Here is an 11,724-nt window from a genome sequence, read left to right on the forward strand (position 1 = left end):
GCGGAAACGTTATTTTTACAAGGAGTGACATTTTTTAACAACAGACATATGTGCGTACCACGGACGTGGCCGCCGCAAGGGCCTCCGACTTCTATAGAAGTCCCCAGATTATAGGTTCGCAGCTTATCGATTATAGCATCGATAAATGCAAGTTTGGTCCGTTATCCTACCATTACTTGGGTTGTAAAATTAAATAAATTATTACAAATCTGAATTTTAGGGAAGCCTTGTGCTATTTTACGACTAAGTGTATGGGGAAATGGAACATTAACCATGCTGGTTGATTTCGATAATTCTAGCGCGGTCACCCATCGCTTTTGCGTCAACAACTTTCACAACTGGAGCGACTGAGCGCTGCAAGCGTCGTCCGCGGGCGGGTGTGTGTATGTTGGTTGGAAGTGGGATCAGCGGACTTGGACGGTTGTTGAGGAAGTGGAAGAGCTCAGGGATGGAACTTCCACAGCACGATCTATGAAGTCGGAATGGCAGTGATGTGACGCGAAGGAACATGCCCAAGTCGTGCTTCGGTTGTCAAGGTTAGGTGACGAAAGGACAGTGCTGGCATTTAAAGCGATGACCTGGATTCGGTCCCCTGGTGCAGGTGTGGCACTGCTTTTTGGCATCTCCTTGCTGATTTGCCGTGGATCAGCTACAGATCTGGTTGTTCAGGTCCCATTCGACATACAGGATGAGCGCGCAAGTTACCGCTTGGACTACTGGCCACCTGAAGGCTACCCAGCACCCAATGCCACATTCACTCCACTGCAAGTTAGAAGAGGTATCACCTTAACAAAAGTTCTGCCTGGCAAGAAGTATGAAGTATTCTTATATCTCACCAATGATACCTTCTCAGATTGGCCAGCATGGTCTGAATCTCTTGACACCAGGCCCAATCCACCAGAAAATCTTACAGTGAATGTGAGGTCAGGAAAAGTTGTCCAGGTCTCATGGGTGCCTTCAAAGGCCGGTGGTACTTCTGGCTTCAAGCTGAAGGTCATTCCATTTTCTGGGCCACAGAAGTCAGTGCATAATAGCACCATCATCGAGTCATCGCCTTTTACACTGCGTGACCTGACCCCGGGGGCTTCATATGGCCTTGAGCTGTATTCACAATTTGGTGATGCAGAGAGTGTAGATGCCGCATCAAAAAATGTGACAACAGTACCCAACACCCCTGGAAGATTCATTGTGTGGTTCAGAAATGAGACTACAATGCTGGTGCTGTGGCAGCCACCCTACCCTGCTGGAATATACTCCAAGTACAAGGTTTCAATTGACCCACCAGATGCTCCTGACAGTGTGTTCCTGGTGGAGAAAGAAGGAGAACCACCAGGACCAGCACAGGCAGCCTTTTATGGGCTGACACCAGGCCGGCCTTACAACATATCTGTCCAGACTCTCAGTGTTGATCAGGTCTCCCTTCCAACTACTGCACAGTACAGGACTGTGCCACTGGCACCCAGAAATGTGACCTTTGATCGCAACTCCTTGAAGCCAAGGTCATTTATTGTGAATTGGCAGCCTCCCAAGGGCTTTGTGGAATTTGACAGGTACTCAGTGTCCATAGATACAAGGAAGAAAGCACCCCAGATTATTGAGCGGGGACAAGTGACATCTGCCCTCTTCTCTGAGGGCTTGGATCCAGGTGTGACATACAAGGTGATGGTGAAAGCTGTGTCGGTCAATGTGGCATCCTGGCCGGCAGAAGGTAATGTTACCACCCGACCTCTTCCTGTGGTTGGTATGAACTCCACCACAAATGTGGATACTGGCGAGATCTTTGTGGAGTGGCAGCCAGACCCAAACAGCTACCAGGACCACTACAGGATCACATACCAGGAGCGGGAGACCTTCAATGGTGACTCGAGCACGACAGTGGTGGGCGACACCAAGTTCAGCGTCGATAACCTGCTGCCAGGCCGCAACTATAGCATCAGTGTGGCGGCCGTCAGCAATGGCGTGGCCAGTGAGGAGGTGGCCATCTTCCAGTCCACCAAGCCCGCCACGCCCATCATCGAGAACCTGGAGCCGATCCCCGAAGGACTGAACATCTCGTGGAAGTCAGACGTGACGTCGCGGCAGGACCACTACGCCGTCATATACACGAGGAACGACACCGAGGTGGAGAAAACGGTAGAGACGGAGCGGCCGCGCGCGGAGCTCCGGGACCTCTACCCGGGCGCCGTGTACGAGATCCGCATCTTCGCCATCAGTCACAACCTCTGGAGCGACCCGCACAAGTACTACCAGGCCGTCTTTCCCAACCCGGTGCGTGACCTGAACGTGACGGACGTGACGGCGCAGAGCGTGCTGCTCGCCTGGCGCCCGCCGCGCGACTCCATCTACGATGGCTACATCGTGCGCTACAGCACGACCGACTCTCGCTGGACGGAGCTGCCGATGACGACCAACACCAGCTACACAGTGCGCGGCCTGCTGCCCGGCTACCGCTACACATTGCAGGTGACGGCCGTCTCCAGCAAGGTCGAGTCGTGGCGGCCCGTCTCCGTCGAGGAGACGCTGCGGCCGGCGAAGACGCACGCTGGCGACGTGCAGGTGCTCCTCGACTCCAGCAACGTGACGCTCATCTGGCAGGTGCCCGACGGTTACGTGGACAACTACATCGTCTCGTGGTGGCCGATCGACGAGCCGGGCAAGAAGGAGACCATCACCGTCGGCGAGACGCTGACCGCCGGCAAGATGGCCGTACCGGTCACCGGGCTGCGGCCCGGGGAGCAGTACCTCTTCGAGATCTACTCGACGGCGCATGATCAGCAGAGTGAGAAGATCACTATCAACGAGCGCACGCTGCCGCTCTTCCAGTCGACCGTGATCCTCGTGAACGAGGTGTCCGAGCCGAGCACGCTTTCCATCACCTACACGCCGACGCCGGCCGCCGGCACCACGTTCGACCGGTACCGCTGCGAGCTGGCAGACGCGGACGAGCCTGGCCGACCGGTCGTGCCGAAGGAGGAGCGCATGGCCGACGACCCCAACCGCAACTTCATCTTCAAGGACCTTGTGCCGGGCCGCGTGTACCGCGTGACGATGTGGACGGTTTCGGGCAGCGTGACGAGTCTGCCCTACTTCCGCGACACCCGGCTGTTCCCGGCGCCGATCACGATGATCAACGCCACGCGCATCACGGACGTCGAGATGACTCTCACCTGGGACCAGCCGATCGGAGAGTGGGACGGCTTCGACGTGTACCACCAGGGCGAGGGTGAGGCGTCCGTCAAGAACATGGTGGTGAGCCCGCCATTCACCTTCCAGGAGCTGACACCGCACAAAAACTACACGTTCACCATCCGCACGCTGTCCGGCAGCCAGTCGCGACTGATGCAGCGCTCCAACCCGCTATCGGCCAACTTCCTGACCGAGGAGAGTGTGCCGGGCCGCGTGGCCACCTTCACTGCCGCCGACGTTACCCCCAACCAGATCCGCTTCCGCTGGACGCTGCCCAACAACGCACAGAACGGCATTCTCATGGGCTTCACCATCACCTACAACGAGAAGAGCAGTAAGACCGTGTTGGTGAAGGACTTTGGACCGCACGAGTCGGAGGGTGTCATCAGCGATCTGGAGCCCGGACTGACGTACACGTTCCAGATTCAAGCGCGCACCAAGATTGGCTACGGCCAAGCCACAACTTACGAGACCACCATGCCCGTCTGGCCGCCGCCGGAGCCCAACGCGCGCGTCTTCCCCACGGAGGTGTCCAAGAACGACACCACCATTCGCGTGCGGTTCCGCAAGAACTACTTCAGCGACGAGAACGGCCCGGTGATCGGCTATAGCATCGTGGCGGCTGAAGATTACAGTAAGGACTCGAGCGGCATCGAGCTGCGTAACTGGCTGGACGTGCAGACGTATCCCGTCTGGCCCCCTTACCAGGTCAACGTACCGTACAACCCTTTCACCGGCAACCGCTCCGTCGAGGACTTCACCATCGGCACGGACACGGCGTGCGCCGAGAAGTGTAAGCGCGTGCCGCCCTCGCGCTGCTACTGCAACGGTCCGCTGAAGCCGGGCACCAGTTACGTGGTGAAGATCCGCGCGTTCACGGCGCCCGACAAGTTCGCCGACACGGCATACAGCCACCCGATACAAACGGACAAGGACTACACCAACGTGCTGGTGGCCATCTTCGTCCCGCTGGTGCTGCTGGCGCTGATCGCGGTTGTCATCGTTATCATGCGGCGCCGCAACATGGCACCGTTCTACATGACCAAGGAGATGCGGCACAAGGACGACGACATGTCGCTGCGCGACTCCATCATCGAGACAAGCCGGCCGGTGAAGCTGAAGGACTTCCTGGAGCACTACCGCTTCATGTCGGCCGACTCGGATATCCGCTTCTCGGAGGAGTACGAGGACCTCAAGCAGGTCGGCCGCGACCAGGCGTGCACTTTCGCCGACCTGCCCTGCAACCGGCCCAAGAACCGCTTCACCAACATCCTGCCGTACGACCACTCGCGCGTCAAGCTGCAGCCCACCGACGACGAGGAGGGCAGCGACTACATCAACGCCAACTACGTGCCGGGCTACATGTCGCCGCGCGAGTTCATCGTCACGCAGGGGCCGCTGCACTCGACGCGCGACGACTTCTGGCGCATGGTGTGGGAGTCCAACTCGCGCGCCATCGTGATGCTGACGCGCTGTGTTGAGAAGGGTCGCGAGAAGTGCGACCACTACTGGCCATACGACATGCAGCCGCAGTTTTACGGGGAGATCCAGGTGCTGGTGCTGAACCAGAGCCAGTTCCCCGACTGGACCGTGTCCGAGTTCAAGGTGATGCGCGGCGACAGCTCGCGCGTCGTGCGCCACTTCCACTTCACCACGTGGCCCGACTTCGGCGTGCCGGAGCCGGCGCAGGTGAGTCCCACCCCCGGCGGTGGCGCATTGTCTTCGCCCTAGAGACGACTGTTTCTGGCGGCTGTCGGGTTGGCTTAGGCCCATCCGGTGTTCGCTTTGTCCCCCGCACTCCGGTGTAATCCCATAAAACATGGTACGCGTTTGCGGTAACCGGGCGTACACGATAGCCTTTCGTTGTAAGCTTCTACCGACCTCGGAGGCCAAGCCATTCGTGTACCGCTTGAACTGTCTACAGCTCTTCTGGCCGTCGCACGCATCTGCGTGCGTGCATTGTGTGTGTGATGATTCACGTTGGTATTGTGTGACTGTAGCCAGGGGTGTCACTTTTTAAAATCGGTTGGACGAGAAGCTGAACGGATAAGGTTGACCCAATGTACCACCAAAACGCGATTTATCCTCGGATTTCGGCTTTGTAATTTGCGTCCCGGTGTTGAATTTAAATTGAAAATGAATTTTGGCAGTCCCTTTTCTGCTGTCGAGTGGCTTTCCATTTCAAGACGACATGAAGCTAGATTGTTGTGAAAGGCTTGGAATGGGGTGCAGCTCACGGGAAAGACAAATTTTAGTAATTTGAGTCCTTGTGATCTACGACAAAAGCGTCGTTCATCGTTTATCAACGATGACCTGAGGCGCAAAAATACGGTGTCGTGCGCATTGGCGTGGCCTGACATGCACCGACAAGAGTGTATGGAAAATTTCGAGTACCCTGCGACAATGTACCCACATATTAAAGTAAAACGGGTGCTCTCTGGTCGTTAAAACTGGTGCCTTCTATTGTCACAACCTAAGCTGTGTGAAATCACTGATGACTACCACTAGCGCTGACCATGTTTTGTCATTCAAGTGGCAGTCACATGCCACCATAGTTCCGGTTGTGCGACAAATACATTCGCCACTGGTGAAGGAAGCATGGGTAATTATTATCCGGGCCGCCCTGTATTTTTGAAGCTGCCGCATATTGCCGTCAATTATTCTTATCAAAGTGACGCCCCCGTATAACACCAAACATTTTTGTGCCGTGCCAAATGTCATTTATATATACAGACCTATTGGTCCGTGCGTACACGCTTTGGTAAATTAAACTGGGCTTGGGAACATGAATCATTGACGTGAAGCGGATGCGAACCTGCGCCTTGTGACGCATTAGGAGAAACGCGGATGACCAGCCCGTGCCGCATCCCCTCGGCTCCGTATGACGGGACTTTCACGGACCGACACAATGGGGCGACGTCACGCAGACCATGGACCATTGGTGGGCGCCAGGAAGGCTGCCTCGCGTCCAGCGCGCCGCGTTGCCGTGGTCGGCGCTTGGGTTTCTGTAGGCGCTGTCAGCTTCGTGGAAGGGTATTTTTGCGGTCACTACAAGCCTGTATTTCCACTTGCTATCTTGAAATGCCATCGAGGTTCGTGGATGTGGGAGCGGAAGAAATCTAGTTTTGGCCCAGGGATTTCCTTTGGTGCATCGATATTAGCTGTCAAGATATAGCATGTTCATGGTGCGTTTCAAGAGCGCTTCACAGTGTCGGCAGGACGAACCTCAGCGAAATTGTAGGGCATGCAATCACAACTTGGGACTCCACCATCGCGGCTGCATCCAGTGGCGGGGCGTTATCCGGCGCTCACGACCGCACCACCTGACGCGAGCGTCGCGCGGCACGAGCGCTTACAGGGCTTCAGAGGGCCGCCGCCGGCGTTTGCAACGGACCGGCGCGGAGCGGGCCTCTCGCTCCGCCGCGTGCGTCCGAGCTGGCACCAGCGCCGCCCGCCCGGCGGGCCAGGCAGTGGCGGGGCGGCGGCGCGGCCTTGCCTGGCTGGCCGGCGGGCCATTCTCTCACGGCCACACGACCTCGTCCTCCGCTGGGACGGGGCGCGGCGGCCCGGCCGTCGAACGCGGCCGGGCGAGACGGGACCCGACACCGGACGGGACGGGCCGCCGGACACTGCGCCCGGACGCCGGGGACGAGACTGGAATCAGCGGACGGGCGGCGTCACTCGGAGGGCCCGGTTTTCATGGGAAAGAGGCTCCAGCCGCGGCGTGGAGCTCAGGTTGTTTAAGCCTGTTGCTAGGCATGGTTGGCTTGTCTTCATGAGATCGCATAAACCGCGATGATGATCGGGTAGTACCATGGTGGCACTGGCCCAGAATGATGCCGGACATTGACTCGTGTATATGACGGTCATGCGTGGAAATGCCTCACCGTGTTGCCCCACCAACACCCATGAGCGCGTTTTTTTTTAGAGATATTTATTAGTGCTCCGTATTTTGCAAGGTCTACGTTTCGTACTTCCGCGTAACTTGTATCTGTGTTATATCATACACATACAATGTAGGAAAATCTGGCTGCGGACTGGGTTGGGTCAGCTTGAAATGCTAGCGTGAAGCGTCGTTGGCCTTAGGCCGCCACAGCCAGCATTTACGGTACACAACTAAAGATCACGAGGCGTGCTTATTTGCCAGTATTTTTGACCACATCGTATTGTTTCATTACTTTAATGCCTTGACCCAAAGGAAGGATGAGGATGCATCACGTTTATGGGTCGAAAAAGACCGCAGTGTATTTGATCATCGCGAGCATTTCAGCTGATCAACCAGTTCTCTCTCAACCCAGGAATTGGGCGTGCCAAGAGACAGGCCACGACGCCTGGCACCACTTCTTGCTTGGCAAACGGGGCTAGGGAGGAGGTGGCCAAATCCTTCCCCTCAGACTCTCTGAATGACAGGTTCCAAGCCACCATCCACGACGCCTGGCAACACTGATTTGCGACGCGAAAGGGGCTGGCAATGACATGGCCCCAGAGATTTTCGCGCATTGCGGGGGAATTTGTCAGCTTGGGGTCGTCGGAGGCGAGACACTGGCAGACATGATTCACTAATTAGAGCTCGTGGAGACTGGTAGGTCTGGAGTCAGGAGAAGCGAGAATGCGTCGAAGTGTCCCACAATTGATCTGTTTGGGTGCCAAGGCTGTAAATATTAATTCGCGTTGCCAGACTTCCGGCTCCTCGGCCACCTCCGCACCCACGTTTGGTTGGCTGCAAACCTGTTGCCCTTTGGCACGGAACCCTGACATCCTGACCTGCCCGTCCCGTTTGCCAAGCCCAAGGTGCATAAACGCTGGGTGGACCGCCATCTGGCCCGATGCCGATTGGCTGAGCCCAAGGCGGGCTGGAGATGAGTAACAGGCTGGGAGCCCCGAATGGGAGGTGCAATAACATGAATGGATGTCCAAAATATTGTCACTCAAGTGACGGAATGTTTCTACACTGTCCAGTACGGAGTGTTACTTTGACAACTATTGTATGTGCTTCTCAAGGACAGTCGCATTTACTCCGTGCGTATGGGACACGGATATTCATCACAATGGTGGAATGAATGAGTTGGCGGAGGACGTTTGTTCCGTTGAGGGGAATGACAAGGACGTAGTTTCGCAAAATGAATTGGGGAACTGAATCGCGGAAAATGCCTCCCTGACCCTAAAATACGCTAACAAGCTAGTTTCTCCCGGGTAGTGCCCACTTTCTCCTCAAAGTTAGGGTGGGAGCTGAAGTTCCCCCAACTGAATACGATTCTACAGCCCTGGAGAACGGTGCTGTCTTGCCAACACCCGCATGCGGCACGTACTTTAAAGTATGGAGTAGTTTGCAGTCGTGCTCACGGTGCATGTCAATGGTTGCACGCCCATCATGGCGTACAGGACTGCTTAAACGCGCCGCGATGTCGCTCCAAATAGCCGCTGTCGAGGCTTATCGGCCAACTACCCGTGTTCCGCCCGTTGTCTGCCGGCCCGCTGGTCTGGACCGGCCTCCAACCGGGAGCGGCGTGCCCGGTGTGTGAACCGCCGCCCGGCTGGAGGCCAGCGCGTGACGTGCTCATTGCCAAGCCGGGCGCTGCGTGCCGCTGCCTCGTCTGTCGCTGGAAGCGTGTTTTTACCGGTTGTTTCATGCAAGGGCGGGGAAACATCAATTGGCGTATAGCGTGCCTGCCGATACGACCATCGGTTTGCAATCTGCCAAGCGCTTTAGCGGCGCGGCACGTCCGGCTGTCACTTCTCGCTCTGTCGCCCTTTGTCCACTGACGGCACGTCCACCAGCCGCCGTGCGCTTGGCCCGCCTTTGTCCGCCTCGGCTCCGGGCGCGAGCGCAGCTCACACAGCCCCGGCACGCGCCGTGCTGCCGCGCCCCTGCGCTAACGGGCCCGCCCGATCAGGTGCGAATCGTGCGCATGCGCGGCGGCGAGGCCGCGGCTTCACGGTCCGGTGACCCGCGGTCTTGCGGTCGCCGCCATTACCTGGCGGCGGCGACGGCCTCGGGTGCTTCACGACCGGCGGGAGGTGACGGGGGGGGGGGGGGGGGGGGGCAGGGCCAGGGGCGAAGGCGCGTGGAATACGGAGGACCGGTCGGGTGCGGACGGGATGACCTTAGTCGCGTACAAACTCCTCAGCAAGTTGTTTCGGCTGTGCTAAGAGATGATCGGTTAATGGTGGCGCGCTTTACACGGGTGGCAGCACAGATGGTATATCTCCTTTAATGATGGCAGGCTTCAACGGAGGCCTGAACGTCGTCAAGACATTCCGTGAAGCTGTCAGCCTTGTGTCAGAGCCCCGCCGCTTGCCGTGCTATTTTTTCTCGGCCGAGATGGTCACGTCGTTGGTGCGATAGAGTGGGCTGTCCTTCGTCGCTATACCACCCTGATTCGACCGATCTTGGAGAAGGCTTCTGATGCCCTGTCGTACTCTAAGAGCGAATGCCTTCGTCTTCGACGGGTTGACTCGCATCCCGTTGCGAGCGAACCGCGTGCGCAGCAATTCAAGGAACCCCTGCGCGTCCGCAGCGCTGAAATTTTAACTCGATCGCTTTCAATTAAACATAATGAACCAGAGCAGATCCTGGGACGATTCTCACAAAAGTCCAGTCAAAATCGGCCAGCAGCTGCGGTTCTATCTGAGCTGGGTACAGACTCACTGGTTTGGCCCCTGGCCACGCCCGTAGCTCCGCCCACTTTCGGATCCGTTAAGGCCCGGCCAGTCGGCTCACTCCGGAGGTGGACGGCTCCCTGTTCTGACTTCAGGTCACACACCAGTGAAGCCGCTGTCCAGGTCTACTTAATGGCTTCGTTACGACCGCTGAAGAAAGTCGCTATGTGCTAGCCGAACCCGCTTTGACTCCGCAGGCGTGGCAGGTTCTGCCTTGAATTCTTTAAATGTAGTGTTGCCGTGCCAAAGCTTCAACGATTGTTCAGAACAGCGGTATAGCTCAGCGAGGGGTTTGACGCGTACAGCAGCATCAAAATGATATACGGCTATCGGACACCAGGCGTCAAACTTGGCCACGTAACAGGTGTCGAACATTTCTTTGGCTAACCTGAAACAGCTTGGACGTTATTCTACATATCGGGGGAGATGTTGCCTGTGACTCCCCCCCCCCCCCCGCAAGTGGCCGGTGACTAACCCATGTCTATCGTGTCCGCGCTCGGCTGGAGCCTGTGTTGACCTCCGCCCGTCTGTTCGTCAGGTGCTGGTGCGGTTCGTGCGCGCGTTCCGTGAGCGCGTGCCGTACGACCAGAAGCCGATCATCACGCACTGCAGCGCCGGCGTGGGCCGCTCGGGCACATTCATCGCGCTCGACCGCGCCATCCAGCACATCCGCAAGTACGACTACATCGACATCTTCGGCATGGTGTACGAGATGCGGAAGGAACGCGTGCTGATGGTGCAGACGGAGGTGCAGTACATCTGCATTCACACGTGCCTCAAGGTGGTGCTCGAGGGCAAGGAGCACGATGACCTGCCGCTGCGCGAATCGCACACGAACATGGCCTACGACGACGACGAGGGCATCGCTGAGTCAGGCATGTGAGCGGCGCCGGCGGAGAGCGCGCGCGAGACGGCCGCGGCCGCCGTCACCCAGGGACCAACCGACGGGGAAAGTGTTCGGTGTGAGCTGCCTCCACGCCGTGCGGCCGGCGGCTAGTCGGAATGGGGGCGGAGCGCTTCGTCTCCGGCTGTCGCCCGGCTGCTTTCGGCAGTACAATGCGTTCTGTGGGCGGGACCGGCACAACGGGCGTCCAGCCGCTGCGGGGGCGCTTCCTGCTGAACGAGGCGAGGCGAGGCGGGGCCGCCCGATACAGATATTAACGTAGATCTGTTGCTGTCCTCGTGGAGGTATTTATTTTACGCGCATTTTGACCCCGTCCCGTTGTGATACTTACATTTTATCTTCTCACAAATGTTGGGTACTTAATCGTTTTATATGCATTTCTGCTGAGCGAGTAAGGCGCGATGTATGCCCTGGCAATAATCACGTCTTCCCAGTGCTTGCCGGTCGCCTGGGTGTTGCACAGAACGTGTTCGCTGCACCTGTTGGCGCCTGCTGTCGTCGACGAACCCTGCCGTCCAAACCTGAGCATGGATATTCTCTGTAAGAGATCTGAGGTGTGAGACTGTTTTTTTTTTTGACGGCCCATTTGCGGCCTGGAGATGTGAGACTGTTTTTGACCGCCCGTTTTCGGCCTGGTTGGCCACACTTTCGGCGCCGCTCCGCGCCAGCCGTGCTTCCTGTGCCGCAGCGTGCCGGCGTTCGCCACGTTTTGTAATAAATATCCACCACTGCGACGGCGTGCTGCTCGACCGATCGGCGCGAGCGAGCGGCGGCCGGGCCCTGCGGTCGACGCCGGCGGTGAGCGCCGTCCCGAGCCCAGCTGGCGCCCGCTGCCGCGCCGCAGTCGCCGGCGCGTGGGAGGCCACCGCCGACCGCTCCCGGACGCGCGGCAGGGGCGCAGCCAGGCGCCGTGCCGGGGAGCGGCGTGCTCTGACGTGTCAGCCTGCAGGCGGGTGGGACGGGGGAGACTGTAA

General features: G+C 57.9%; 1 protein-coding gene across 1 annotated transcript; it reads left to right on the plus strand.

The window, feature by feature from the left end:
* Window positions 1-348: 348 nt before the first annotated feature.
* Ptp10D (Protein tyrosine phosphatase 10D) lies at window positions 349-11,484 on the plus strand. Its single transcript, XM_037232854.1, has 2 exons — window positions 349-4,875; window positions 10,385-11,484. Exons 1-2 carry the CDS (start codon window positions 574-576, stop codon window positions 10,727-10,729), a joined length of 4,647 nt encoding a protein of 1,548 aa, XP_037088749.1. The 5' UTR covers window positions 349-573; the 3' UTR covers window positions 10,730-11,484.
* The last annotated feature ends 240 nt before the right edge of the window (window positions 11,485-11,724 follow it).

The sequence above is a fragment of the Pollicipes pollicipes genome, unplaced genomic scaffold (assembly GCF_011947565.3).
Source record: "Pollicipes pollicipes isolate AB1234 unplaced genomic scaffold, Ppol_2.1 Scaffold_7231;HRSCAF=8579_pilon_pilon_pilon, whole genome shotgun sequence".
In the NCBI taxonomy this organism is placed as follows: Eukaryota; Metazoa; Arthropoda; class Thecostraca; order Pollicipedomorpha; family Pollicipedidae; genus Pollicipes; species Pollicipes pollicipes.

Bases quoted from the DNA above. Each gene is read 5' to 3' on its own strand.
- Ptp10D (XM_037232854.1), top strand. From the start codon at position 574: ATGACCTGGATTCGGTCCCCTGGTGCAGGTGTGGCACTGCTTTTTGGC. The intron at 4,876-10,384 runs GTGAGTCCCACC...TCTGTTCGTCAG, and splicing joins GCGTGCCGGAGCCGGCGCAG to GTGCTGGTGCGGTTCGTGCG.